Raw genomic sequence first — 26,613 nt, forward strand, 5'->3', positions numbered from 1 at the left:
TCCTCACGCTGTCCCAGAGTGCGATGAACTGAGCTGCTTACGGTGGACCCGGTTCAGCAGCCGGAGGACGTCAGAGGGAAAACTAGACAATATTCTCTCCATAAAATATGATCCAGTTTCACACAAATCACTGATAAAGTTGTGTTTGTACAATAATCAGTGAGGCCCCCACAAACAGTCCTCTACGTTAGCTAGCGATGCTGTTTCTAGTTAACAAATCTTCACTCTGTGTTGCTAGTTGAAGATTGATTGACGAGCTAATTTCATGATATTATTGGTCAAAATCTGGTTGTCAGATACTTAACACACAGTTTCTATTCAAACACTGACGTAAGGTGTACTGTGGGGACGTCGTGAATGTCCCAGCATAGAGTGATAATTTATCAAAAGTAACATCCCTTTAAACGTTAAAATCTGTCCTAAATACCCCATTACCAGCAGCTTTCTAGATGCACTCCAAAAAACAGCTTATTTACCTGCTTGAAGGACAGAAAAAGCAACAAACACCGAGTTTAAACGATTCCACACTGGACTCCACACAAGGCGACCGGCAGCGTCTGTAGATATAAACGTCTCATTCTAAGGTAAGGAAAACATAACAATTCATATATCCAGGTGATTATACACTAATGAAAACCTACATATGAATGTTATATTCAATTTCTGCCAATAATCCTCCTAAATGTTACACAGGGGACCTTTAATACCAACGAATAATGTAATCTCTGTTCATTCCTAGAAAGTCTCCAGATCATGTGAACGAATCCAACAGCATCCAAATATGTTGCAGGAATGGTAAAGAACTAATGTTATTTTAGTGAGCACCAGTTGGGAAAAATTATCATAATATTCAGTCTCTATATGACCAGTGTGTAATCTCTGTGATCTATCCCACTTTCTGTTCTCTCAGTTTGAGCTGTTATGTAATCTGTGTAACGTGAAGATATTGAGAGGATGCTGCAAATGTATGCCTGTGTCTCTGAACATACACTGTACAACTGCACTTGTTAAAACTAAACAAAAAGAAGGAAGAATATTGGTCCACTTCTTTAAATGTCCCTGTACTGCCCCCTTCTGGAGAGAAATAGCTCTACTTATCTTCACTGCCTTTTCTAAAGTGACAGAATTTAACAGGAAATTGTAGAAGGAAGACAAAAACCAAAAGAAAACAGATGTGGTCTGTGGTCACTGTTCGACCGCTGAGGTTGATACAGATGCACTTCCTCTTACAATGTAAAACATTTGATATGTAAGGAACATTTATTTGAACAAATTAAACTCTGTAATTCCAGATTTCAAAGATCTAAATGAGCACTCACAAGTAAAATACACATGTACATAGACACAGACACACAAAAAGTTCTCACTTATTTGGATTTGTGTTTTCTTTTTGACTACAAGTCTACTTTTCATTTTTTCTACTTTATTTTAAATTGTGATTGTTTATTCGTATGAACATATATTGTAAACACAGGAAGTAGCTAAATTCAAAAAGCTTGTTTTTTGTTACTAAGGTAAATTTAAACCCATTTAACAATTTGAATGATTTAATAGTGTGTCCTGTATTGCATTTAACCTGTTCTGACCATATTTCCTCCTCATAATATTAAAAAAGTTAAGAAAATATCGCTGTGACGAATACGTCACATCAGGCTTTTAACCGTAAAGTCGTCATGGAAAACCTGATGTGACGCCTGTGTCACATTAACAAAAAAGGTAATGGGCCACTCAATTAATTTCACTGTTTCAAATATTTAGAATTAATATATGCCCTGTTGTTCAATTTAAAGTATATTTGAAGAAATATAAACAAAAAATAATGTCAAATTATTTAGGTATAAATAAAATGTGTATTTACCATAAACTCCCCTTGTGACTTAAACAAATATTTGACATTTATTAAAAAAAACATCAGAAATATGTTCTATGAGTTCTACTTGGTCTGTGGTATATCCCCCATAATATTCCTTCAAGGAGAAATGGCTCTGGGTTCTTATAGGACCTATAATATAGGTTAACATAAACTCTTTGGATCCCATAAAACTTCTCTGCTTTCTTGGAAAGTTCCAAATTCGTAAGTCAAATAATGAACTCAGAACAAAGCAGAGAGGGTCTTTAAAAATAAATAAATCGTGAAATCATCTTGATTATAATTTTTGATATCCGTTTTGTTTTATGTTTCCCTGATAATGATTTCAAAACTCAGTAATGTAATTATTCATTTACTTCATTCACTATTTTCCACTGTTGTTATTGAGAAGCAGATCCAACCAAGCACTTTTAATTGAAAAGATTTAAAATAATAATCTGTCAGACCGTTCCTGTAGTTACCGTTGCTAAGCCACTGTGTGGGGGCGGGGTTTATCGACCGCTCATGTAGTCGTCATTTAAACATCAGAATATTTTTTTAATTTTTTGTTTTGCTTTGAAGTTGTTGGAATGTCATGATGTCACAAAGCCGATGGAACGATCCTTTGATTCAAAGCAAACATGATTTCTATAAACTCAGGACCCACATCCACTTTAGTTATTGGAGATTCTACAGAGCACATACACTTTGTTCCACAAACACCAACATACACTACAGCTGATATGAACTCAGCAAATTCCAAAGAAATGGATCCGGCCGTCCCAATGGCCACAGCGGAGACCCTTCGTCCACTCGTCAAGATGATCCTGGACAGACTGACGTCGTCCCAGTGGACTGAGTTCCAGTCCAGATCTCTAAACAGGGAGACTGAGACTGTAATAACAGAAATGTGCATAGATGTGGTTGATACCATATCTACTCACATGTATGAGGCTTTCAGGCCAAGCCTCCAGAAAAGAGATAACACTTCTCCCAAACCATCTGGGAGCTCTTCTAGCGCTGACGGATCGCAGAAGAGTGTGTTATCAGAAGATCAAGTCCGCGAGTGTCTAGGGGACACTATTGAATATACCTTTGCCGAGGTGGCTGGTGGAAGCATCAGTTGCCCGAGCACGGGTAAGATCACAGACGTCCTGGTGAAAGAGGTGACAGAACGCCTGAACACAGCCAGCGAGGGGAGCCAACCACCGGCCTCCCGTTACTTTCCTAAAAGACTAAAAGACACTAGTAAAACACGTGGGGAAGATGCTGAAAAGATCTGCTTCTAAAGTCAAATGCACGCAGATCTTAGTTAAGGAGTCATGGCAGACCACAGTACTGCCTTTAAAAGTGGACACATCATCGGACGTTGTATCGGTGAAAAGCTTTGTGGATACAACTACAAAGACAGTTCAGAACATCCTGAGGGAACAGGTGGAGGATATCCGTTCCCTCAACTCTGATGTTGACATGTCAGAAGAGGAGTACAGCTTTCTCGAGTCCAGCACCTCCCAGAATACAGAGGAGGCAGCCTCTCTCATCGTCAAGGACATCGTCGAGGAGCTGCAATTGGACACAAATGGCACACCATCTAAACCAGATGCCAGATTCATCAGGTTATCCTGCTGGGAAAAGGTGGCCAGCAAAATTAAGGCAGTTTTTGTCCGGAAATTTGCCAAGGAGTCCTTTCTTAGACTTCTGGCAAAACTAAGGAATAAACATGACTGCTTCCCACCAACTGCAGAAAATGCCCCACTGCAGCAACTAATTGACGGGGTGGATCAGGTGGTGAAAGATATGATCCCACCAGAAGAAACACAGTTAAAGAAGAGAAAGAGCACAAATATTGAGTGCCTCTACAAAAAAATAGTGGGGGACATTTCCAGTGACCGTGAAATGACCACTTTGCAACTGAGTGAGCTGATCATTCGTTATGTAAAAAAAGGACACAGGCTGAAGTTTCGCTTTCAGATCCAGACCGAGGTGGATTCTTTTATGAAACTCATGTGGGAATGGCTGAATAAGCAGGCCCAGCAGCATGAAAGGAGGTCTGACCACGTGAGCATGGCAATGAAGAGAATTAAAGGAGTTCTGGTCAAGATGCCAACAATCACAGACGGGCTGACAGGACAGGAAAGCGACACTTTAACACAGGTAGCTGAAGATAAAGCAGCTTCCATCACTGATGAACCAGCTATCAGTGATGAAGCTGCTGACAGTGATGAAGCTGATGACAGTTTGATTCAGGTGGTTGAAGCAGAGCCAGCTTCAAGTATTGATGAACCAGCTGTTAGTGAAGCTGGTGAAGCTGCGAGTGAGGCCACAGCACGCCCTGTCCAAGAGTGGGACGAAGTCCGCTGCTGTCTTCTGGTGGCTAAGCTCGTAAACCACATTATGAAAAAACCCGTTCAGACAAATTACCAGAAAAGACCGTCTGGTGATTTCATCAAATCTCTGAAAGAGATGCTCTGGGCGGAGACTGCAGGCTGTGAAGTGGTCAACCAAAGCAGACGCCAAATGCGAAAGACAGTGAAGGCGGTGCACAAGGACTTGTGCAAGAATATTGGCAGCGCAGGGATCGTCCGAACGGGCCTGCTGTCACAGGACACAGTGGTCTACAAACTTATAATTGAGACCCTAAAGAAACATCTGGTGACACCAAAGAAATCCTGCGTTAAGAGATTTTTCACGTGTCTTTTCAAGACCATGGCCAAGCCATTTACTACCTGCTGCAAACGTAACAGCAAAGAGTAATCATCCGCAGTCTAAAGGGCGGGTGGGTGGGACAGACCCTTTTCACAGCAGACATTTTGTCATTGCAGAACAAACACATCTAACTCACAACATTACAGTTAGGTGAGCTATTTCCAGGCTCCTGCTATGACAAGTCTCAGTGTCTGCTGTGAAAAGGGTCTTGTGGGACCTGAAGTCCTACTTCATATTCAGGTTGAACGCTGTGCTACCAGCCTCAGTTCGACTGGTAGCACAGCGTTCAACCTGAATATGAAGTAGGACTTCAGGTCTTACAGGGCCACACAGGTGCCTCAGTGTTCAACACTGTGGATTCGCAGCAACAAGGTGAGGGTTCAGTTCTGAGCCTTGACCTTTTTGCTGTGGAGAGTACAGAGTGCTCACTGTGTTGGCATGGGTTTACTCCGAGTGCTTCGGTTTCCTCCCAGATTTAAAAAACTGAATGACATGAAAATAAAATTAGATAAATTATATTTCAGTTTTAAACTATTTTATTTCTTATTATTTGCTACATAACTCTCCTAAAGGACCACACTTATCATTTCACAAGTTAACACATTAAAACCTCTCCCTGTACCAGAATGTTACTTTGGGTGGAGTATCAAAATCAATTAAAAATCAAATCAAAATCAAAATCAAATAAAAAAAAGATCTGTTTTAAATTTATTTCTAAAATACATTGTATTTGCTGCATAGCTGTAGATGTGTAACTCAAACTAAAGTTCTGCTGGTTCAAAGATAACTCCAGGTTCTTATAACTGGGATCATGATAATGGGTTGTGAAATAAACAAAACAGATAGAGGATTGTCAGTGCTGTACAAACTGTATTTGAAAGACAGAATAAAATAAAATTAAGTTTTAGGAATGAAGAGGTAAAGAGTTTGTTGGCAGCAGTAAATTAGTAATGTTAGCTACCTCTGTCCAAGGTGCTGAATCTTTCCTAGTGCTTTATGATGCTGCTGTCCAAGGTCCTGATCTTTGGACTCAACCTCTGGAGTTGTTTTATATCACTATGAATTGACTATATTTGGGTTTTGGCCTGTTTATCAGACAAACAAGCATATTACCTTGGACTCTGGAAACTTGTGATGGACATTTTTCAGCGACACTGGGATCCCAAGTCAAACAATAAAGCACACACAGACATATGGCCTTTTTAATATATTATAATGTTGCTAACAAGGCAGTTATATGTGGTATAGGAATCAGGACTTCGGACTTGAGTGCAAAGACTTTAGACTTACCTGCAAAACCTTTGACCCTGAGCGTTGTTGGGAGGCTGGAGCTTCACCTGTTCAACAGGAAGAAGAGACAGGGATAAGGTGAGAAAAGGTACAGATATATACAGAGATGTATGGGTGTTCTAAAAGCTGAGAAATAAGTCAAATAAAAAACCTTATTAGTTTCTAAAACTTTTTTTATGTTATTTTTTAAAGCAACTACTCAAATACAGATTCTGTATCACTGTTGCAGTTCTCAAAACATTAATCTCAGCAATTATCACACCATTTTATTGTACAGCACAACATTTCAGTCATTCAACACATGACGTGTCAAAAGTGCCACCAAAGTGACATTGTACTTTATTATCGCTCAAAGGCTCAGTTCAACGTTTTGTGAAATATGTTTCTCATCAAACCTCTATTTTATTGCAGAGAGTCAGACAATAGATTGACACCACACTTATATCTGTAAGCTACAGCCAGCAGCCTGTCAGCTTAGCTTAGTATAAAGAATGGAAACAGCTAGTGTGGCTCTGTTGAAACGTAACAAAATTAACCATCAGCACCTTTAAAGCTCTATAAATAACAGTGTCATTTCCTGCAGTCTCTACTGGTTGCCTAGCAACCACAAGGTGATAACAAGACTACAGGAAGTTACCGTTACGTCCTATAAAACCACAGGGTTTCAATTTTACACTTTGGTTTTTGTACCAATTAAATAAACGAGATATAATGTTTTAATTATTGAGCTTTAATTAATCAACAATGTGTTGTAAAGCAATGACAAATGATGAAGCATACTGTTCTTCTACAAGTTAGACTCATTGTTTTAAAGAAATCTTGAAACGTTAAGATTTTAAATATAAAACATCCAACTGTACTGTACTGGCGGCTGTGGCTCAGAGGCAGAGCGGGTCGTTCCTAAATCGGAAGATTGTGGGTTCGATCTCCAGCCCCTGGTGCCACACGTCGAAGTATCCTTGAGCAAGATACTGAACCCCAAATTGCTCCTGATGCCGTGCATCAGTGTGTGAATGTGTATGAATGTTAGTTTCTGTTCGATGGACTTTGCCATCACTGAGTGAATGTGTGTGAAAGGGTGAATGTGGCACGAAGTGTAAAAGCGCTTTGAGTGGTCAGAAGACTAGAAAGGCGCTATACAAGTACAGATCCATTTACCATTTACTGGTGTTATTTTTTAAACATTTCATGGCCGCCTGTTTCACTTTAGGCTCTGATACTTTCCCACACTGTTGTTGGTCTCTGACAGTGTAGAGTGCTGCTGCATTAAACCAACAGGAAACCTCAATACATTTCCTGTTGTCTGACAACAAAACAACAATTTAAATATAAATACATACACTAACGGTCAGAAGTTTTAGAACAACATGATTTTTCCCGTTTTTTATTGAAATTCATGCAGTTCAATGTCTCATTGTACTCTGAAATGAAAGCATGGAACTAATAAACAATTGAAATTAAAAAAAGAAATAATGGAATCAATTTATAAACCAAAATGTATTCTAAACGTTTGACTCATCAAAGTCGCCACCTTTGGCAGATATAACAGCTGAACACACTCGTGGCATTATTTCTACAATGGAAATCAAATATTATTCAGGAAGTTCTTCCCAACTCTGTTGCACAAGTTCCTATAAATGTGTGACACTTGTAGGTTGCTTTGCTTTCACTCTTCTGTCCAGTTCATCCAAAACCAGCTTAATGGGGTTTAAGTCTGGCCACTCCATGTTTTCAAACTTACCGTCTTGTTCTCTTTTCCTAAGGTAGTTCTGGCATAGCTTGGACTTATGTTTTAGGTCATTATCTTTGCTGTGGGATGAACCCCTGACCAACTAGGCTCATACCAGAGGGAACTGCATGGCACTGCAGAATGCTGTGGTAGCCGTTTTGGTTCAGGGTGCCTCTCACTCTGTATAAGTCACCGACCCTGGATCCAACAAAGCAGCCCCAGACCATCACGCTTCCTCCTCCATGTTTGACAGTTGATGTCACATACTGAGGAACCCTCCTTATTCTGACATCTTAGCAATGACTCTCTCACTGCAACTCGACCTGTCAAACCTGCAGCTCGAAGTCTTCTCTTTACAGTTGAAACTGAGACTTGCTTATTACGACCACTATTAAGCTGAGCTTGAAGCTGTTGTTCTGTGAACCACCTATCACGCAAGCTGTTGACTCTCAGAAACGTCATCGGATTCGGTTGTGGCTTTGGGTCTGCCAGACCTCTTCCTGTCAGAGTTTCCCCCCAGTTTCTGAGTGCCTTTTGATGGTGAAGGAGACTGTACTCACTGACACCTTAACTTTCTTCACAATTTCTCTGTAGGAAAGACTTATACTTACACTTAAGTGTTATGATGGTCTGTCTCTCTTCCATTGTTAATTGCCTTTTTCTCGTCATTTTCATAGCAACACACTACTTTCTGCAGTACAAACCACAGTGTGTTCAAACACTACTTTTATGCAGACAGACGGGGATTGTAAGAAAGAAAATGCTGACAAATGATGAGGCTAGCATTTTATGAATTACCAAACAATCTAAATACTTTATTCTGTATTTGGATCCACATTAGCTTCTACAAAGTGGCTGCTGGTCTTCCTGGAGTTCACACAAAAACTATGATTATAAAAACAATTTAAAATGACACTGTATCAATAAAACAAGAAAAATATAAAGATCAGAAGATAAATATAGATTATAATAACTTACAATGGAAACAAAAACAAAATTGACGTAAATACACTGCTGTTTAGTTTCAATAAACACTAATTCATTCAAACATTGTATTATTCTTCCATCTACTAAAGCAAACAGTTTTTATTGTATTTATGAACCGTAGATGTTGGATTGGAGATAAAACTTGTTGTAAATAAAGCTTTAGTTACTAGTTACTTATAATAATAAGTAATAGTTTATATCATACAAAGATAAAGAGACTTTATAAAATATTATGTTTTCTTCTAAATTTAACTATCCAACAGTATACAAGTACAGCAGAAATGATTAGTCGATTAACAGAAAATAAACTGGTGATAAAGGTTTAAGTCATTTTTCATGTAAAAACATTGTATTGCGAAAATAATCATATATATGGACAGTAACTAATATAATATTATGATATATAACAGTTAGAAATGAGCTCCACCTCAACAAACTATGACAGTAAAAAGCTGCTTTTCCATTAATACATGAGTAACTATAGTCTGATGATATAATATATAATAGTATTGTTGGGCACATTAAACAAACTGCATTTTAATATTTTCCTTATTTATTCATTTATTTTAACATTACATATATAAAAATAAAACTGCTCCAAATTCTGTATCCTGTACTGAGATTGTTTAACAGGCTGAGACTTTATTTAAACTACATTTCAGACACACTGAAGAGTAAAATGTCCAGTTTCTGCTGGTTTCTCACAAATACTTCTGCGAGCATCTTTGCAGGATTGATCAAACCAACATTTCAGATCAGGAGCTCCTGCTTTCTTTCCCATCATCACACAGTCCTCTCCATCAGGATTGTACACTGCCCAGTTATCTGGTTCACTGGCGCTCCAAAATGTCAACCTAAGAGTAAGAGAACAGAAAGAACTGGTTCAATAAAACTGATAACTTTGATTTTCGAATCTGACAAAAAATATATTTATAACAGTCAAACCTCTCGTTCAGTGGTGAGCCGTTTACCCACAACCATGTGCCCTCTTTCTCTGAGTCTGTCAGTCCGATCCAGAACATGTCCCCATCATTCTTCATTTTTTCTCTCACTTTCAGCTCCAGGAATGTCTGGACAGGAAACATTAATGAAAAACACAATATGTAACATGACTTTTCTGTGCTGAACTAATGTGGAAACACAAGGATGTGATTAAACAGGTTTAAATCCTTTCTTAATGATGTTGAAGCTGGCTCTTCTGTCTGTACATGCATTGTTTGATGATGTTCTGACTGTGACTCTATTTATATGTTCTCTGTTGTTTTTAAATGATTGTCTGTAACAGTGGAACTGTGCTGCTGCCTGTCTTGGCCAGGACTCTCTTGTAAAAGACATTTTTCATCTCAATGAAACTTCTCCTGGTTAAATAAAGGTTAAAAAATTAAAATTAAAAAATTAAAAAATAAAATAAATGAGAATAAAGCCAGTGAGCTACATGAACCTGCAGCAGTGTGTTTTACCTGCTCATCTCTGCTGTCTATCTGAACCAGATCTCCTCCTTTCTGTCGGCATTTATCTCTGCTCTCACTCCAGGTTAAAAGATCGATGGAGAAATAATAACACTGTCTTCCATCCTGCTCCCAGCCACGTTCACATTTTAGACATGAGTCATCTTTGAAGAGATCACAGTAAAGACTTGAGTCAGGTGAAACAGATCACTGTTTATATTTGTGTGATTTGGAAGCAGCAGGAACTTTGAGATGAACGAGTTTGAATCTGAGAGCAGCTGAGACAATCAGACAGAGGCAACAGTTTTCTACTTCACAGGTATATATACTGCCAATCTGACTTCTTGTATCTGTCAATACATCACTGGTTCTTTAATCGTCATCAGAGGATGCAAACATGGAAGAAAGGCAAAATCCATCACTTACTTTCTTTTACTACAGGAGGTTGTGGGCTGGTTTGCTGCACCGTGTTGTATGATTTTACTTCACAGTGTCTCTCTGTTATGAAAACAATTTCACTTTCATCAGGATCGTCTCTTATTTATGAATCTGAACCTGAAACTCTTTCACAGTACAGTCAGTGTATAATTAACAGATCAATATCAGGGTCCACCTGTCAGAACTGAAAACAATCCAGTTAAACACAAAATGTGACTTGCAGAGACTTGTGGACTAAATCTTTTAGACAGTTTCAAACACAATCTGAGATGTGAGATGTCACATTTTAAAAGGATCTTGCAATGTTGCAAAATGTAGGTTAAAGTAGACTTTTAACTTGTAGACTGAACCTTTTCAGACAGTTTCTAAACCTGACTGGATTACCTGTGAGATTTCTTTTCACAGCTTCAAGTTCGTCTCTCAGAGTCTGGAAACTTTGCTTGGTGTGCATGTTATCAAGAGCTGATTAAAAAAAGAAAGCACAGGTCAAACACTGCATTGGTAAATCATCAGTGTTTGATAATAAATGTGTTTATTGCAGAAATATGAACTAATTAAGATAAAGTTTGGGTTCCAAAAATGAAAGTCATCATTTTAACTTGTTCCAATGTAAAATCTCTCTGCACTGTAAAAACTCAAGCTTATATTGTTTGGCCTAAATTATCAGCATTCAAAGTAAAAGTTGAAGATGTGTTGTGAAGAAGTTGTGATTTATTAAAAAATTAAATGACAATGTTCTGTTAACTTGTGTTTTTTTAGTCGATGAATTAAGAAAAACTAAATCTCACTACATGTTTACTTCATCATTTGCACTTTAAAATCTCAAAAATTATATGAAATAAACATTTTATGTTATCAATAACTGTAATTAGATACGTTTGTCAATTTCAATCCAGATGAATTCACTTTAAAAAGAACAAACTCACAGGTAAAGCCGAGAGCGATGACAGCAGCTGCCAGGAGAGCACTGAGAACTACTCTGACCACTCTCTCTGGTGTGACCTTTGACCCTCCATTTGACACTGGGTGTTGTTGGGAACCTGTTGACCAGCAGAAGATACAGACAAACCAGATGTAGTAGTGGAGGAAGTATTCAGCTCCTTCACTAGAGTACAAATATAATACTACACTGTAAAAATACTGCAAGTTAAAGTCATACATTGAAGATAAGTTGAGGCATCCACCACCCTTTTTCTTTCTCTCTTTCTCTCTTGGTCTTTCTCTTTCTGTCTCTCCACTCTATCTTTTCAGTATAGGGACATAAAGGTCATCATCAGCACTGATCTCGAATATTATTCATTTGAGGTCAAAGTTATTACAAACAATTCAAAGTTATTTTGTTGTTATTTACAACACAGGGTTGTGTAATGAAACTTAGATTATATTTCCCTTTATGCTACTTGTAAGTTGCAGGCAGTGACCGTTTCTGTACCTTATTTTAGATGAGAGCTATAAATGTAACTTATATGATGTAATAGTCCTTTCTTAACAGTGGATGTATTTTTGAATGCACATTTTCCATCATGTAAAATCTATATTTAATATGCTATGAGGCAGAATATGTGACATATTAAAATAACAGACGACCACAAACAACATAACAGTAATAATCTCTATATTTATTTTGTTTGTTTCTTTGTTGTCTGTATATATATATGTGTGTGTGTGTGTGTGTGTGTGTGTGTGTGTGTGTGTGTGTGTGTGTAACCATAATACTTTACTGTAATATATTTTGTTGTGCAACAAACAAATATTTTATTGTGTAAATTGTGTCAATAAAATCTTGCTGTTCTGAACTTTCTGTGTTTTAATAGTCTGATGTTTCTAGAGAACACTCCCTCAGCAGTCTGATGAAGAAAGCTCATTGAAGAATAAATGTTTTTATTCAGGAAAAAGTTAAAAATGCTGAGACAGGTTTGTTTCATGATGACCACTGACTGGAGGTCACAGTTCACCTTCTCGTTAATTAAACAGTGTTTTACCCACCAGGGAGCTCTGTGGATGGATGAGTCCTCAAGTACCTGACTTCAGAGTATGTGGGTTCAGCCTCTGAGGAAGCAGTCCCTGCGACACAAAACACAAAACCAAACTGCTGATGAAAGAGCTGCAAATATCTGCAGACATTAAACGTTCATCTTTTAAACTCTGTCAAATAAAAGAAACAACAATCATAGATAGATAGATAGATAGATAGATAGATAGATAGATAGATTTCGAGTTTTGGGCCTCGGTGCGGCCCGACCCCGCTGACGACGCTCGATAAAGGATTATAGTCCGGTATAAAAGCTTTTTCCTGCGATCCCTGTCCAGCGCACCGCTAACGGGAGTCAACATCTGCAGCTTTAAACAGAAAGTCTGCCAGCTGACTTTACCGGAGCAACGTGATGTTAACACCGAGTCGTTAACTCTGCAGAGCAACGAGTGAAACGTCTTTCCTCTTGCAACCTGCACCAGCGGACATCGCACAGCAGAGACTGTTTGGACTCCAGAACCAGAACTCTGATCAGCCTGGCTCACAGGACCGCCAGCTGATCCACGCAGCCCACCCGCAACTCTTCTTCATCTTCCTCCAGTGGACTGTCGGTAATGTACTGGGCATAGATAATTTAACAGAGTAAACTGCTGAACAAGAACTGTTTATTACTGTTAATGTTACTGATGTGTTTTTATTATTCAGGTTATTGTGGTTATTATATTGTGTTGTTGTTCTGATTAAAGCAGGTTACTGTAGAAACTCTAGTCTCTGAGACAGTGTTAAGGTGATGTTAGTTTCATGTTATGCTTCACACAAACACCGTCTTTGCATGCAACTAACTCCCTTTTAACGGCCCCGTTAATCTACGATCACACACACACACACACACACACACACACATATTCGGCCTAAACCTCAGCACACACTCCATGCTCTTTGTCTCTCACCGACAAGTGTTTCAGAGGACAGAGGACACACACACACACACACACACACACACACACACACACACACACACACACACACACCTTTTTCCTTCAACTTAGTTCCTTTAAGTTAGATTGCACATTGTTTATTTTACTCTGTTTGTGTTTATTATCTCATTAATAAATGTTTATAAATGCTGGCCTATTTAATTTTGTACAAGAGTGGGTGATACCAACCTCTTCAACCCAGAACTCCAAAGCCTTCAACTTTAACATATAATAATGATTTTGGTTGTAGTTATTAATTTAATTATTAATCCGATTTCTGAACTAATAGTTTAGTGTATTTTTATGAGACTGATTAATCAATTATTGGCTATCGTTTCCCGAGGATCTTTAATATTAATTAAAGTAATTTTCTTATTATCTTTTGATAATTATAAACTTTGATAACCAAAATTAATTGATTACACTAATACATTTAAACCACTGTAACACCCTACAAAGTGGTTCCCTACAGATAGATAGATAGATAGATAGATAGATAGATAGATAGATAGATAGATAGATAGATAGATAGATAGATAGATTGATAGATATCTCATTAAAGACTCACCACGGGTGTTTCTCTTCGTTCTTGTGAACTTAACATCAGAGTACACTATTCCATCAGCCTCAGACATTTTACTGTTGTGACCCTCAGTGAGTCTGAAAGAAAACTAAATTCAAGTTCACAGCTAACTGTTAAAAAATCCTTCCTGCAAAATGAAGCATGGGGAGGGCTTTATGAAACACCTTCTTGACCGCAGTCAAACTTTTTATTCATTGGTTTGTTTGAATGTTTCCTGTTGTACAATGAATTCACAGATGGGGGGAAGGGATGATAATAACTATTTAAAGTTTGTAAGATCTGTAACTGAAAGATTTGTTTGAGAAATTACATCGTACTTCAAAATATGACATGTTTTGTCAAAAGTAAACGAATTAATCATTGTAACCAAAATTACTTTTTACTCACTCATCACTTAAATGATTAGTTCAACATTTTGTGAAAATATGTTTCTCATCTACCTCTAATTTATTTCAGAGAGTTAGAAGAGAAGCTTTGAACCACTCTTATATCTGTAAACTACAGCCAGCAGCCTGTTAGTTTAGCTTAGCATAAAGACTTCAAACAGGGGGGAACAGTTAGCCTAGCTCTGTTCAACTGTAACATAATTCACATATCAGCACCTTTAATGGTCACTCATTATCACTGTAACTACCTGGAGTCTCCACTGGTTGCCTGGCAACATCATGCTGACAACAAGACTCCAGGAAGTTACTCCTCCGGCCTAAGAAATAGTCTGGGACATAACGCCCTGTAAAACCACAGCGTTACATTTTTACACTAAACAAGATATAATGTGTTAATTATTGAGCTTTAATTAATTAACTATTATTATTTAACTAAAACAGTGACAAAGTATGTAGCATACTGTACAGTTATAAGTTACAAGTTATAGTGATTATTATTTATTATTTTAAAGAAATCTTGAAATGATGAGATTTTAAATAGAAAAGATAAAAGATGAACATGAACTTGTTTTACTTTTTGTACATTTCATGGTCGCCTACTTCACTTGCTGCTCTGATGACTTCCCCACACTGTTGTTGGTCTCTGACAGTGCAGAGGGCTGCTGCTGCATTAGACCAACAGGAAACCTCAACAGTTACATTTCCTGTTGTCTGACAACATTATAGAAATATACGCACTCTAAAAAGTTACTCAGTGGCCCTATTATCACCACTGTAATTAAATGCATGATTGCAAGTTAAAAATTCTAATATATTGATTTAGATCGACCTTTTAAGTTGCAAAAAATGTTTTATGAGTTGTGTTGATATAATAATGTTGGTAATTACGTCAACTTAATATTGTGAGTAATTTGAACTAACATTTATATTATACATTATTCTACATCTATCTAATTGGTTCAAAACAAAAGTCAAGTTGTAATAACTTAAGAAAATTTGCTTGATAACTTAATTTTTCTCCACCTTGAGTTCAGCATTTCAAGTCCCCTCCCCCCACCCACCCACCTATCACATGCCTGGGCACATTCAGACAGTTAAGGACCTGTAGGCTGAACAAATACGATATACAAAGGACATTTTAGTTGCAAATCAATTCTTCCAAGAATTTGGGCATATTCTCAATTGTGATTTGACCAGCAGTGGACTTGTGACTGAAGGTTAGGCTACATCTGTTAATGCAGTTAAAGGTATATGTTGTACTGATAAACATAGTTAAGTCTAATCATATTTACCAGTGCAGTTTAGTCATTCTACCCTTCAGTGTAGCATCGCAGTGGATACGAATTATAAAGTTTGATTTGGCAAATCGGCTCAGCTTGAGAGAGCTTTTTATTTGAGCCATGTAGAGGAATAGCATGATACTTATTATGTGTTTAGCTGTAAACTACATTGTTGTTTGTATGTATTAAACTGGATAAATATTAATAATTTAGCAGGGTACTTGAACGGCCCATCTTATTGCCTGATCTTTGTTTCCAAGTTGCCCCTATGGAGAGCGACTACTTGGATCAAAATTCTGAATTCTTCCGTTTGTGTGGTCTACAGATAAATAAAGAATTCCAGAGAAAATGTCCAGACTTGAAAGTTGCACATCAAAAATGATGGATGTAGTCTCATCAAGGACAGGAGCTACAGGAGTGGCAATCAGACATATAAAAGACATGCTTCTCCAGGTATGGAAATTATTAGGCTTATCTTTGTTGCAGTTACCAGTTCAGATTTTTTTCACTTTTCTTAAATAGCCCAATACAATTGAAGTACACAGAGACGTAGCTATCCACTGCCTTGGAGAGAAGGAAGAGGACCGTTTTTAAGGAGTTTAGAGTAAGTAATTCAACATCTTGAAAGAAAATGAAATCCACATTGGGCAGTTTAAATTCACAGGGCAGAAACCTGCTTATGGTCCATTAAAGTTTTAAGTATATTTCACTTCTGGCCATACCCCAATCTGTAATATCATAACAATGGTCTGTTCAGATAGGTGTTGACAGCAATGGCATGGGAAAATACTTTCAATGTATTAATAAATCAATGTATTTTTTCTTTTTCTCTGCTGTACGAGGACACAGAAGTGTTTGAGGCAGGCCTCAATAGACATCTGATGAAAACTGCTGCCATCGTTGACCGGTCCACCCCAGAATCTGACCATATGACAGCAACCATCATGGTCGAGAGAACCAAAATCCTGGAGGGCAAGGATATCCCAAGGTGCTATGGTTTGCTGATGGGAATCTGAGCTATTGGACTTAAATGTACATTGATAGTGACAGTCTGCTGCTGTTTGTTACAGTTTTTGTAAATTTATCTAAAAGGTCTTTCCTATAATGTGTAAAAAAGACTGCCGGACCTTGAGAAGATTGGTGGCCATGTATGGGACAATTTGAATTTGTGTTGTTATTGTTTTCTAAGTTTTAAATATTGTGTGTTCAAACACTGTTAAACTGCAGTTCATAATAAAAACAGTTCATGCCAAACAGTTTTGTTATCGAATTAATTAATTTCTCACATAAACACAATTTTAAAATGTGGGTCAACATAAAAAACATTATTAAAGTTATTAAGTAAATGACACTTAAAATTCCTTTTAAATAATGTGGGAAAACTATTTGGAACGACTTAATTTTATGAGTGATCAACTTAAAAACATGTGTTTATACTACCAATTATTAAGTAGGTGGTAATTAAAAATACCTTTCATTGTAGAGGAAAAGTTAATTCGCCTTACTTAATATAGTTCATTGGTTGAACATAATTTCATCTGCATCAGAGAAGCCTGTGAAGAGCCTCGGTCGATGGTCTGATGCCTCCCTCAAAGACAAGGAGCAAGTAGATCAGCTCAGGAAGGACGTAACCAGCGGCCTAGAGAACATTGACAGAACCCTGCTTCCTTCAAGCTGAAGCTCTGGTGCATACAATTTGGGCTACGTCCACACCTCATGTGGCCACTCACCCTGTACGAAGTTCCAATCTCAAAGGTGGAAAAGCTGGAGAGACTGGTTAGCTCCTATGGTCTTCCCAAGTGCCTCAGCAGTATTGGGCTCTACGTCAAAGGAATTTTAGATCTGCCCATTTCCAGCTTATCTGAGGAGTACAAGTGCACCAAAGTAAGACTGGAAATGATACTATTGGATTCAGGCGATCCATTTGTAGCCCAAGCTGCCCCCATCCTGGCTACTGGGCCTTGGGACAGCACACCTGGCTGGAACAAGGCCACTCCGTCCCAAAGACTGAAATCGCGTCCACCAGACCTTGTGCTGTGGTCAGCTTCGCTCAAGCACGTGTACATCATTGAGCTCACGGTCCCCTGGGAGAGTGCAGTAGAGGAGGCCTACGAGCGCAAGAAGCTGAGGTACACAGAGGTTGCAGCCGATGCACAACAACGAGGCTGGACAGCGAGGGTCCGACCAGTGGAGGTAGGCTGCAGAGGGTTTGTAGTCGCCTCAACATCCAGGCTACTCTGGGAGATGGGAATGCGAGGGAAGGCCCATCGACAGGCAGTCAAGGACCTCTCCAGAGCTGCTGAAAAGGGGAGTCAGTGGCTGTGGATAAAGAGGAAAGACTCCACATCAAGTGGGTAGATGGGATCTAGAGTTTGAACCTGGGACGCTGGGATTCACTGCTGAACCCTCTGGAGGTGACGTGGGAAAACATCATCAGCGAAACATCTAAGAAGGAGGGCGCCCACTTGATAACCCAGAGGATGCCATCACTCACTTGACCATCCCACAAAGTCTTAGTAGTGTCTCAGGAATGCAATAAGGGATATCAACATCTACTCCTACACAACAGATCTGATCAACTGTGTTGTCACAACTCAAAATGATAGATGGAAACTGTTTTCATTATTGAGCCAAGACATTTGTTTTTAGAGTCTGTGTGTGTATTTATATTTCTCCTTCATGATCATTTCCTCTTTTGTTCTCTGGACTTTCTTCTCTTCTGAGTAAACCTCAGAATATTCTTGAACTGGTCGTCATTACTAGATAAAGTAAAGTGCCATAAAAACTGTCTTTAAGCACACTACTTGAGTAAATGTACTTAGTTACATTCACTGGTTATTGCCTTCTATGTAGTCCTGTGGACGGCTCATTGTGTCAGATTTCCAGATGCTGACTTTACAGTTGTGAATGAGGTATTTGGTACCTAAATGACCAACATTCAGATTATTCGTAGCCTAGGGTTTTCCTGGTGTGTAGTGTTCACTGGAGAATTTGACTTTTTTTTGTGGTGCCGAGTTTTCACTTGTAGGTTGTAGCAACGTTCCCCTTTGGGTTCGTTGAGCTGTTTTTGTGTAGTGTTGTAGTGTTGAACGTGGCTGAAGCTTTGTTTGGGAGCATGTCTGTGGTTTCGGGAGGGTTGCTGGTTCGCTAGTCGCTCTCCTGATCCAGAGGTCTCCAGTGCGTAAACACCCACCACAACTAGCTATATGAAGACTAGGGGGGAGGTTAGTTAGCCAGGTTGAGGATTATTCCTCTTTGTGCGCACAGGTGAACGGCTTTGTGTCTGTCTGGTCCTTTAGTGTGTGGAAAAGTTGATTATTGTCCCACTTTATAACCTCTACATCTCATACTGCTCACACACTCACATCTACAGCACTGATGTTACTGATAAACACACCTCAGATGTGCACTTATTAATAAATACATGATCCATGGCCTTGGAGCCGAGTTATGACAATCTTAAAAAGTCTAGTTCCCCAAAGTCACATTTTTTATGTTTGAATAATTGTTTCCATTTCCTTTAGTTTCTATAAAGACAAATGGTTCATATTCTGTAACACTGAGGCCACAGACGTTGCTCCATCTGTTCTTCAGTTTGAAGAAATCAATGACACAGCAGTTTGTTACGTTGTTGAGTCAAACACTGGACACAGCGAACATTTGAGGGCTTTATTTAGCAACTGCTAACACTGATAGCATCCACGTTTCACCTGCAGCCGCTGTACTTCTCCACCTGTTCCTCTCTACTTCTCTGTCCCTCATTCTGCAGTCCTCTTCCACTCTGTACACAGTCCCACAGAGACACCTACTGGTCAGGAGGCGTAGCTACCGACAGTAACAGTGGACAGCAGAAACATCCATGTCCAATTCCTCTGTTTGTGAACACAACACAGTTGGACTTTCATTTCATGTTCATTAGTGCATATTTTTGGGGTAAAACAAGTGTAATGAGAACTATCACAGCTGTGTTGTCACTTTGAATGACTCAGCAAACCTCATGGTGAGCATGCTGACAAATGATGGGGCTAGCATTTTGTGAATGATCAAACAATCTAAATACTTTATTTTGTATTTGGATCCACATTAGCTTCTACAAAGTGGCTGCTGGTCTTCCTGGAGATCACACAAAAACTATGATTATAAAAACAATTTAAAATGACACTGTATCAATAAAACAAGAAAAATATAAAGATCAGAAGATAAATATAAACTATAGTAACCGACAATGGAAACAAAACCATGATTTTAAAATAAATACACTGCTGTTTAGTTTCAATAAACACTAATTCATTCAAACATTTTATTATTCTTCCATCTACTAAAGCAAACAGTTTTTATTGTATTTATAAACCGTAGATGTTGGATTGGAGATAAAACTTGTTGTAAATAAATGTTTTGGAGCTTAAGTTACTAGTTACTTTACAACAGGAGAGTTTATATCATATACAGAGACTTTACAAAATATGATGTTTTATTATAAGTGTAATTTAAAATGTCGATTAACAGAAAATAAATATATGGACAGCAACTAATATAATAATATGATATATAACGGTTAGAAATAAGCTCCACCTCAACAAACTATGACAGTAAAAAGCTGCTTTTCCATTAATACATGAGTAACTATAGTCTGATGATATAATATAATAATATTGTTGGGCACATTAAACAAACTGCATTTTAATATTTTCCTTATTTATTCATTTATTTTAACATTACACATATAAAAATAAAACTGCTCCAAATTCTGTATCCTGTACTGAGATTGTTTAACAGGCTGAAATTTCATTTAAACTACATTTCAGACACACTGAAGAGTAAAATGTTCACATCATGCTGGTTTCTCACAAATACTTCTGTGAGCATATTTGCAGGATTCATCAAACCAGCATTTCAGATCAGGAGCTCCTGCTTTCTCTCCCATCCTCACACAGTCCTCTCCATCAGGATCTTTCCCTGTCCAGTTATCTGGCTCATCGGGGAACCAAAATGTCAAACTAAGAGTTAGAGAACAGAAAGAAAATGGTTCAATAAAACTGATAACTTTGATTTTAGAAACTGGCAAAAAATATATTTATAACAGTCAAACCTCTCGTTCAGTGGTGAGCCGTCTACCCACAACCATGTGCCCTCTTTCTCTGAGTCTGTCAGTCCGATCCAGAACTTGTCCCAAAAGTCATTCATTTTTTCTCTCACTTTCAGCTCCAGGAATGTCTGGACAGGAAAAGTTAATGAAGAACACAATATGTAACATGACTTTTCTGTGCTGAGAGACCATGTTAACTAATGTGGAAACACAAGGATGTGATAAAACAAATGAGAATAAAGCCAGTGAGCTACATGAACCTGCAGCAGTGTGTTTTACCTGCTCCTCTCTGCTGTCTATCTGAACCAGATCTCCTCCTTTCTGTCGGCATTCATCTCTGCTGTTACTCCAGGTGAAATAATTGGTGGAGAAATAATAACACTGTCTTCCATGCTGCTCCCAGCCATATTCACATTTTGGATATGACTCATCTTTGAAGAGATCACAGTAAAGACTTGAGTCAGGTGAAACAGATCACTGTTTATATTTGTGTGATTTGGAAGCAGCAGGAACTTTGAAATGTGATGAGTTTGAATCTGAGAGTAGCTGAGACAATCAGACAGAGGCAACAGTTTTCTACTTCACAGGTATATATACTGCCAATCTGACTTCTTGTATCTGTCAATACAGCACTGGTTCTTTAATCATCATCAGAGGATGCACACATGGAAGAAAGGCAAAATTCATCACTTTCTTTCTTTTACTACAGGAGGTTGTGGGCTGGTTTGCTGCACCGTGTTGCATGATTTTACTTCACAGCGTCTCTCTGGTAAAAAAAACAATTTCACTTTCAATATCAGGGTCCACCTGTCAGAACTGAAAACAATCCAGTTTGACACAAAATGAGACTTGCAGAGACTTGTGGACTAAATCTTTTAGACAGTTTCAAACACAATCTGAGATGTGAGATGTCATATTTTCAAAGGATCTTGCAGTGTTGCAAAATGTAGTTTTAAAAAAAAGTAGACTTTTAACTTGTAGACTGAACCTTTTCAGACTAAACCTGACTGGATTACCTGTGAGATTTCTTTTCACAGCTTCATGTTCGTCTCCCAGAGTCTGGAAACTTTGCTTGGTGTGCATGTTATCAAGAGCTGATTAAAAAAAGAAAGCACAGGTCAAACACTGCATTGGTAAATCATCAGTGTTTGATGATAAATGTGTTTATTCCATAAATATTAACTAATTAAAATAAAGTTCGGGTTCCAAAAATAAAATTTATTTTTCATTTTAACTTCCAATGTAAAATCTCTCTGCACTGTAAAAACTCCAATTTATATTATTTGACCTAAATTATCAGCATTCAAAGTAAAAGTTGAAGATGTGTTGTGAAGAAGTTGCGATTTATTAAAAAATTATGTGACAAAGTTCTGTTAACTTGTGTTCTTTAGTCGATGAATTAAGAAAAACTAAATCTCACTACATGTTTACTTTATCATTTGCACTTTAAAATCTCAATAATTATATGAAATAAACATTTTCTGTTATCAATAACTGTAATTAGATAAGTTTGTCAATGTCAAGTTTTAAGTGTTAACTCATAATCATGAGTTCAGTTCAATAAATGTCCAATCAATTGATCACTTAACTCATAATATTAAATAGTTTGAAACATTATTTGAAAACGCTTCCCAGCATGCATTGCTTTAAGGCTAAAATTAACCAGAAATCCTTTTTTATATGAAAAGACACATGATGGAGGCTTTTATGTCTTTTTATACATTTGTCTCAGAGGAGTCTAAAATGAAAACACTGCCAGCCATGATGGACACTTCCTGCACCCTTTCAGTATAAGAGCCATTAATTTATGTGGTTAAACATAAACTCAGTATTTACTGTAACTGTCAGTAACACAGGAGGAGTTGTTACTGGGGATAAAACTAAAGTCAATATACATCAATCTACATGACAAACTTACAGAGACGGCAAATAACAATGACAGCAGCTGCCAGGAGAGCGCTGACAACCAGCAGGGCCACTCTCTCTGATCTGACCTTTGACCCTCCATTTGACCCTGAGTGTTGTTGGGAGGCTGGAGCTTCCCCTGTTCAACAGGTAGAAGAGACAGAGATGGGAAACAGATGTGTGCAGAGGGTGGTCACAATAACATGAACACCCATACAGCTGTTCCAAAAGCCGAGAAATGAGTCAAATAAAATACTGCCCTATTAGTTTCTAAAAGTTAAAATTAAAGTTTGTTAACTACTTAAAGACATTTTCTGTATCACTGTTGCAGTTCTCAAAACATTAAGAGCAGCAAGTATCACACCATTTTATTAAGTGCAGCACAACACATCACTCAACACATGACACGTGTGTCAGCAGCCTGTTAGCTTAGCTTAGCATAAAGACTGGAAACAGGGGCAAACTGCTAGCCTGGCTCTGTTTGAATGTATCAGCACATTTCAAACTCTCTAATTATCACTGTAACTACCTGGAGTCTCCACTGGTTGCCTGGCAACATCATCCTGACAACAAGACTCCAGGAAGTTACTCCTCCGGCCCAAGAAACAGTCTGGGACATAACGCCCTGTAAAACCACAGCGTTTCATTTTTACATTAAACAAGATATAATGTGTTAATTATTGAGCTTTAATCAACAATGTGTTGTTAAACAGTGACAGGTGATGTAGCATACTGTACTTCTACAAGTTATAGTTATTATTATTTATTATTTTAAAGAAATGTTAAAATGTTGAGATTTTAAATAGAAAAAAATAAACAAGATGAACATAAACTTGTGTTATTTTTGTACATTTCATGGTCGCCTGCTTCACTTGCTGCTCTGATGACTTTTAAACACTGTTGTTGGTCTCTGACAGTGCAGAGGGCTGCTGCTGCATTAGACCAACAGGAAACCTCGATACATTTCCTGTTATCTGACAAGATTATACATATATGTGTGCATTTAAATTTCTCCTTCATGATCAGTTCCTCTTTTGTTCTCTTTCTTCTCTTCTGAGTAAACCTCAGAATATTCTTGAACTGGTCGTTATTACAAGATAAAGTAAAGTGCCATAAAAACTGTCTTTAAGTACAGTACTTGAGTAAATGTACTTAGTTACATTCACTGGTTATTACCTTCTATGTAGCTCTGTGGACGGCTCATTGTGTCAGATTTCCAGATGCTGACTTCAGATTAAGTGCTGTCAGTCGATGAGGAAACTTTCTCTGTGACAAAAAGCACAAAAACCAAAATGCAGAAATAATTTGTGTCACTGTGGACATCAAGTTTCCCAGTTAGAACAAATAAAAACTGCTTTAGGAAGTATTTGGTATGTTTCAGAAAGGTTTCACACCCTTTCACACAGACAGACAGACAGACAGACAGACAGACAGACAGATAGATAGATAGATAGATAGATAGATAGATACTGACTTTTCTTCCTGCTCTTTTTAGCCGTTTTATCTGAACATCAATGTACACTATCAACTTCTTCTGTTGGAAAGAACCACTTCCTTTTAGTCTCAAAGATGGGGAGGAGCCTTTATCTTGTGACGGCCCCTGTCCAATCTGCTACAATGCAGATGTGGAGGACAAGTTTCTGTTCTTTCTATCCATCCATGTGTCCATTTGTAAATGAGGTATTTGGTACCTAAATGACCAACATTCGGATTATTCGTAGGCTAGATTTTAAATACAAAACATCCAACTGTACTGTACATTTTACCGCCGCCTGCTTGTCTTGCTTTTCTGAGTGCTGCTGCTGCATTAGACCAACAGGAAACCTCAATACATTTCCTGTTGTCTGACAACACAACAACAATTTCAATATAAATACATACACTAATGGTCAGAAGACACCCCGATACTTCCAAGTTTTTATTGAAATTCATGCAGTTCAATGTCTTATTGTACTCTGAAATAAAAGCATGGAACTAATAAACAATTGAAAGGAAAAAAAAATGTATTCTAAACTTCAGACTCACTCAAGTCGCCACCTTTGGCAGATATAACAGCTGAACACACTTGTGGCATTATTTCTACAATGGAAATCAAATATTATTCAGAAAGTTCTTCCCAACTCTGTTGCAGAAGTTCCCATAAATGTGTGACACTTGTAGGTTGATTTGCTTTCACTCTTCTGTCCAGTTCATCCCAAACCAACTCAATGGGGTTTAAGTCTGGCTACTCCATGTTTTCAAACTTACCGTCTTGTTCTCTTTTCCTAAGGTAGTTCTGGCATAGCTTGGACTTATGTTTTAGGACATTATCTTTGCTGTGGGATGAACCCCTGACCAACTAGGCTCATACCAGAGGGAACTGCATGGCACTGCAGAATGCTGTGGTAGCCGTTTTGGTTCAGGGTGCCTCTCACTCTGTACAAGTCACCGACCCTGGATCCAACAAAGCAGCCCCAGACCATCACGCTTCCTCCTCCATGTTTGACAGTTGATGTCACACACTGAGGAACCCTCCTTATTCTGACGTCTTAGCAATGACTTTCTTACTGCAACTCAACCTGTCAAACCTGCAGCTTGAAGTCTTTTCTTTACAGTTGAAACTGAGACTTGCTTATTACGACCACTATTAAAGGCACACTATGCAAGATTTTTACCTCAATATAACAGCTTTTAAGACATTTCGATGGTAAACGAACTCTTAGTACAGCGAATCATCCCAATAGCAAAGCAGGAGAGGGAAGCCACTGGCAGAACCAGCAATGCAAGTCTGAAAGGTGGCGCCCCGCCAAATCTCGCAAGAATCCCGAATTGCTTTACGGTGCAACATCACATACATCAGCGACATAAGAAGTAGCCTCAATGGAAGACACTAGCAGGCATTCACTAAGACGTTACCTGGTCAGTACACATCTTTGGAGTCTATCTTTGCCTGTTCGATGTCCGACGCTTCCATCCTACTGAATGTACCGGTATACGGGGGGAGGGGATCAGGCCGTGAGTGCAGAGACGCAGAGCCGTATATAGAGGCGGCTCTGGTGAGTGGTATTTACAACAGTTAACGTTAAATACAAGTACTCCGCAACGACTCTATGGGTAGCTTTTTGACAAAACCGGAAAACTGCATAGTATGCCTTTAAGCTGAGCTTGAAGCTGTTGTTCTGTGAGCCACCTATCACGCAAGCTGTTGACTCTCAGAAACGTCATCTAATTCTGTTGTGGCTTTGGGTCTGCCAGACCTCTTCCTGTCAGAGTTTGCCCCAGTTTCTGAGTGCCTTTTGATGGTTTCTGCAGTACAAACCACAGCGTGTTCCAACACTACTTTTATGCAGACAGAGGGGGTTGTAAGAAATGAAGATTTGTTGGGACACCTGTGGGAATCGGTAGCACCAACTTTCAAGGCTTGATCAACCTCCATTGCTGCAGAACAGCTCTAAGGTGTTAACCCATTTCTTGTTCCCTGAAAAAGGCATTTTTGAGTAATTCTGAAATGTACATTATTTTTCAGTTTTGGGTAACCTTACCTTTTTTTTTTAACCTCTGGCAGTTCACCACTTACCTTTTTACCATTGCAAGCTATTCATTGGACTTGAACTGTTCAATAAAAAACTGGAAGAATTGGCGTCTCCTAAAACTTTTGACCAGTAGTCTATGTATGTGTGTGTTTTTATATTTCTCCTTCATGATCAGTTCCTCTTTTATTCTCTTGACTTTCTTCTCTTCTGAGTAAACCTTAAAATATTCTAGAACTGGTCGTCATTACGAGATAAAGTAAAGTGCCATAAAAACTGTCTTTAAGTACAGTACTTGAGTAAATGTACTTAGTTGCATTCACTGGTTATTACCTTCTATGTAGTCCTGTGAACGGCTCATTTTGTCAGATTTCCAGATGCTGACTTCAGATTAATTATCCATCCATTGTGTCTATTTGTGAATGACGTATTTGGTACCGAAATGACTAACATTCAGATTATTCGTAG

General features: G+C 38.3%; 3 protein-coding genes across 4 annotated transcripts in view; 1 reads left to right on the forward strand and 2 right to left on the reverse strand.

The window, feature by feature from the left end:
- Positions 1–26,613, reverse strand: part of LOC127358190 (C-type lectin domain family 4 member E-like) — a 97,361-nt gene that overhangs the window by 15,058 nt on the left and 55,690 nt on the right. The gene's annotated exons all lie outside the window — the stretch shown is intronic.
- Positions 1–26,613, forward strand: part of LOC127358191 (C-type lectin domain family 4 member E-like) — a 107,588-nt gene that overhangs the window by 9,900 nt on the left and 71,075 nt on the right. The gene's annotated exons all lie outside the window — the stretch shown is intronic.
- Positions 20,324–26,613, reverse strand: part of LOC127358194 (C-type lectin domain family 4 member E-like) — a 68,591-nt gene continuing 62,301 nt past the window's right edge. Inside the window, exons 2-7 of one of the 2 annotated variants that reach the window (XM_051391118.1) lie at positions 23,813–23,902; positions 22,650–22,775; positions 21,748–21,825; positions 21,011–21,162; positions 20,735–20,859; positions 20,324–20,642 (exon numbers count right to left, since the gene is read on the reverse strand). In XM_051391118.1, coding sequence (XP_051247078.1) covers positions 20,477–20,642; positions 20,735–20,859; positions 21,011–21,162; positions 21,748–21,825; positions 22,650–22,775; positions 23,813–23,840 — 675 coding nt within the window. In that variant the 5' untranslated portion in view covers positions 23,841–23,902 and the 3' untranslated portion in view covers positions 20,324–20,476. The remainder of the gene's footprint in view (positions 20,643–20,734; positions 20,860–21,010; positions 21,163–21,747; positions 21,826–22,649; positions 22,776–23,812; positions 23,903–26,613) is intronic. The other variant, XM_051391117.1, reaches the window with a different exon arrangement.

The sequence above is a fragment of the Dicentrarchus labrax genome, unplaced genomic scaffold, assembly GCF_905237075.1.
Source record: "Dicentrarchus labrax unplaced genomic scaffold, dlabrax2021, whole genome shotgun sequence".
Classification (NCBI taxonomy): domain Eukaryota; kingdom Metazoa; phylum Chordata; class Actinopteri; family Moronidae; genus Dicentrarchus; species Dicentrarchus labrax.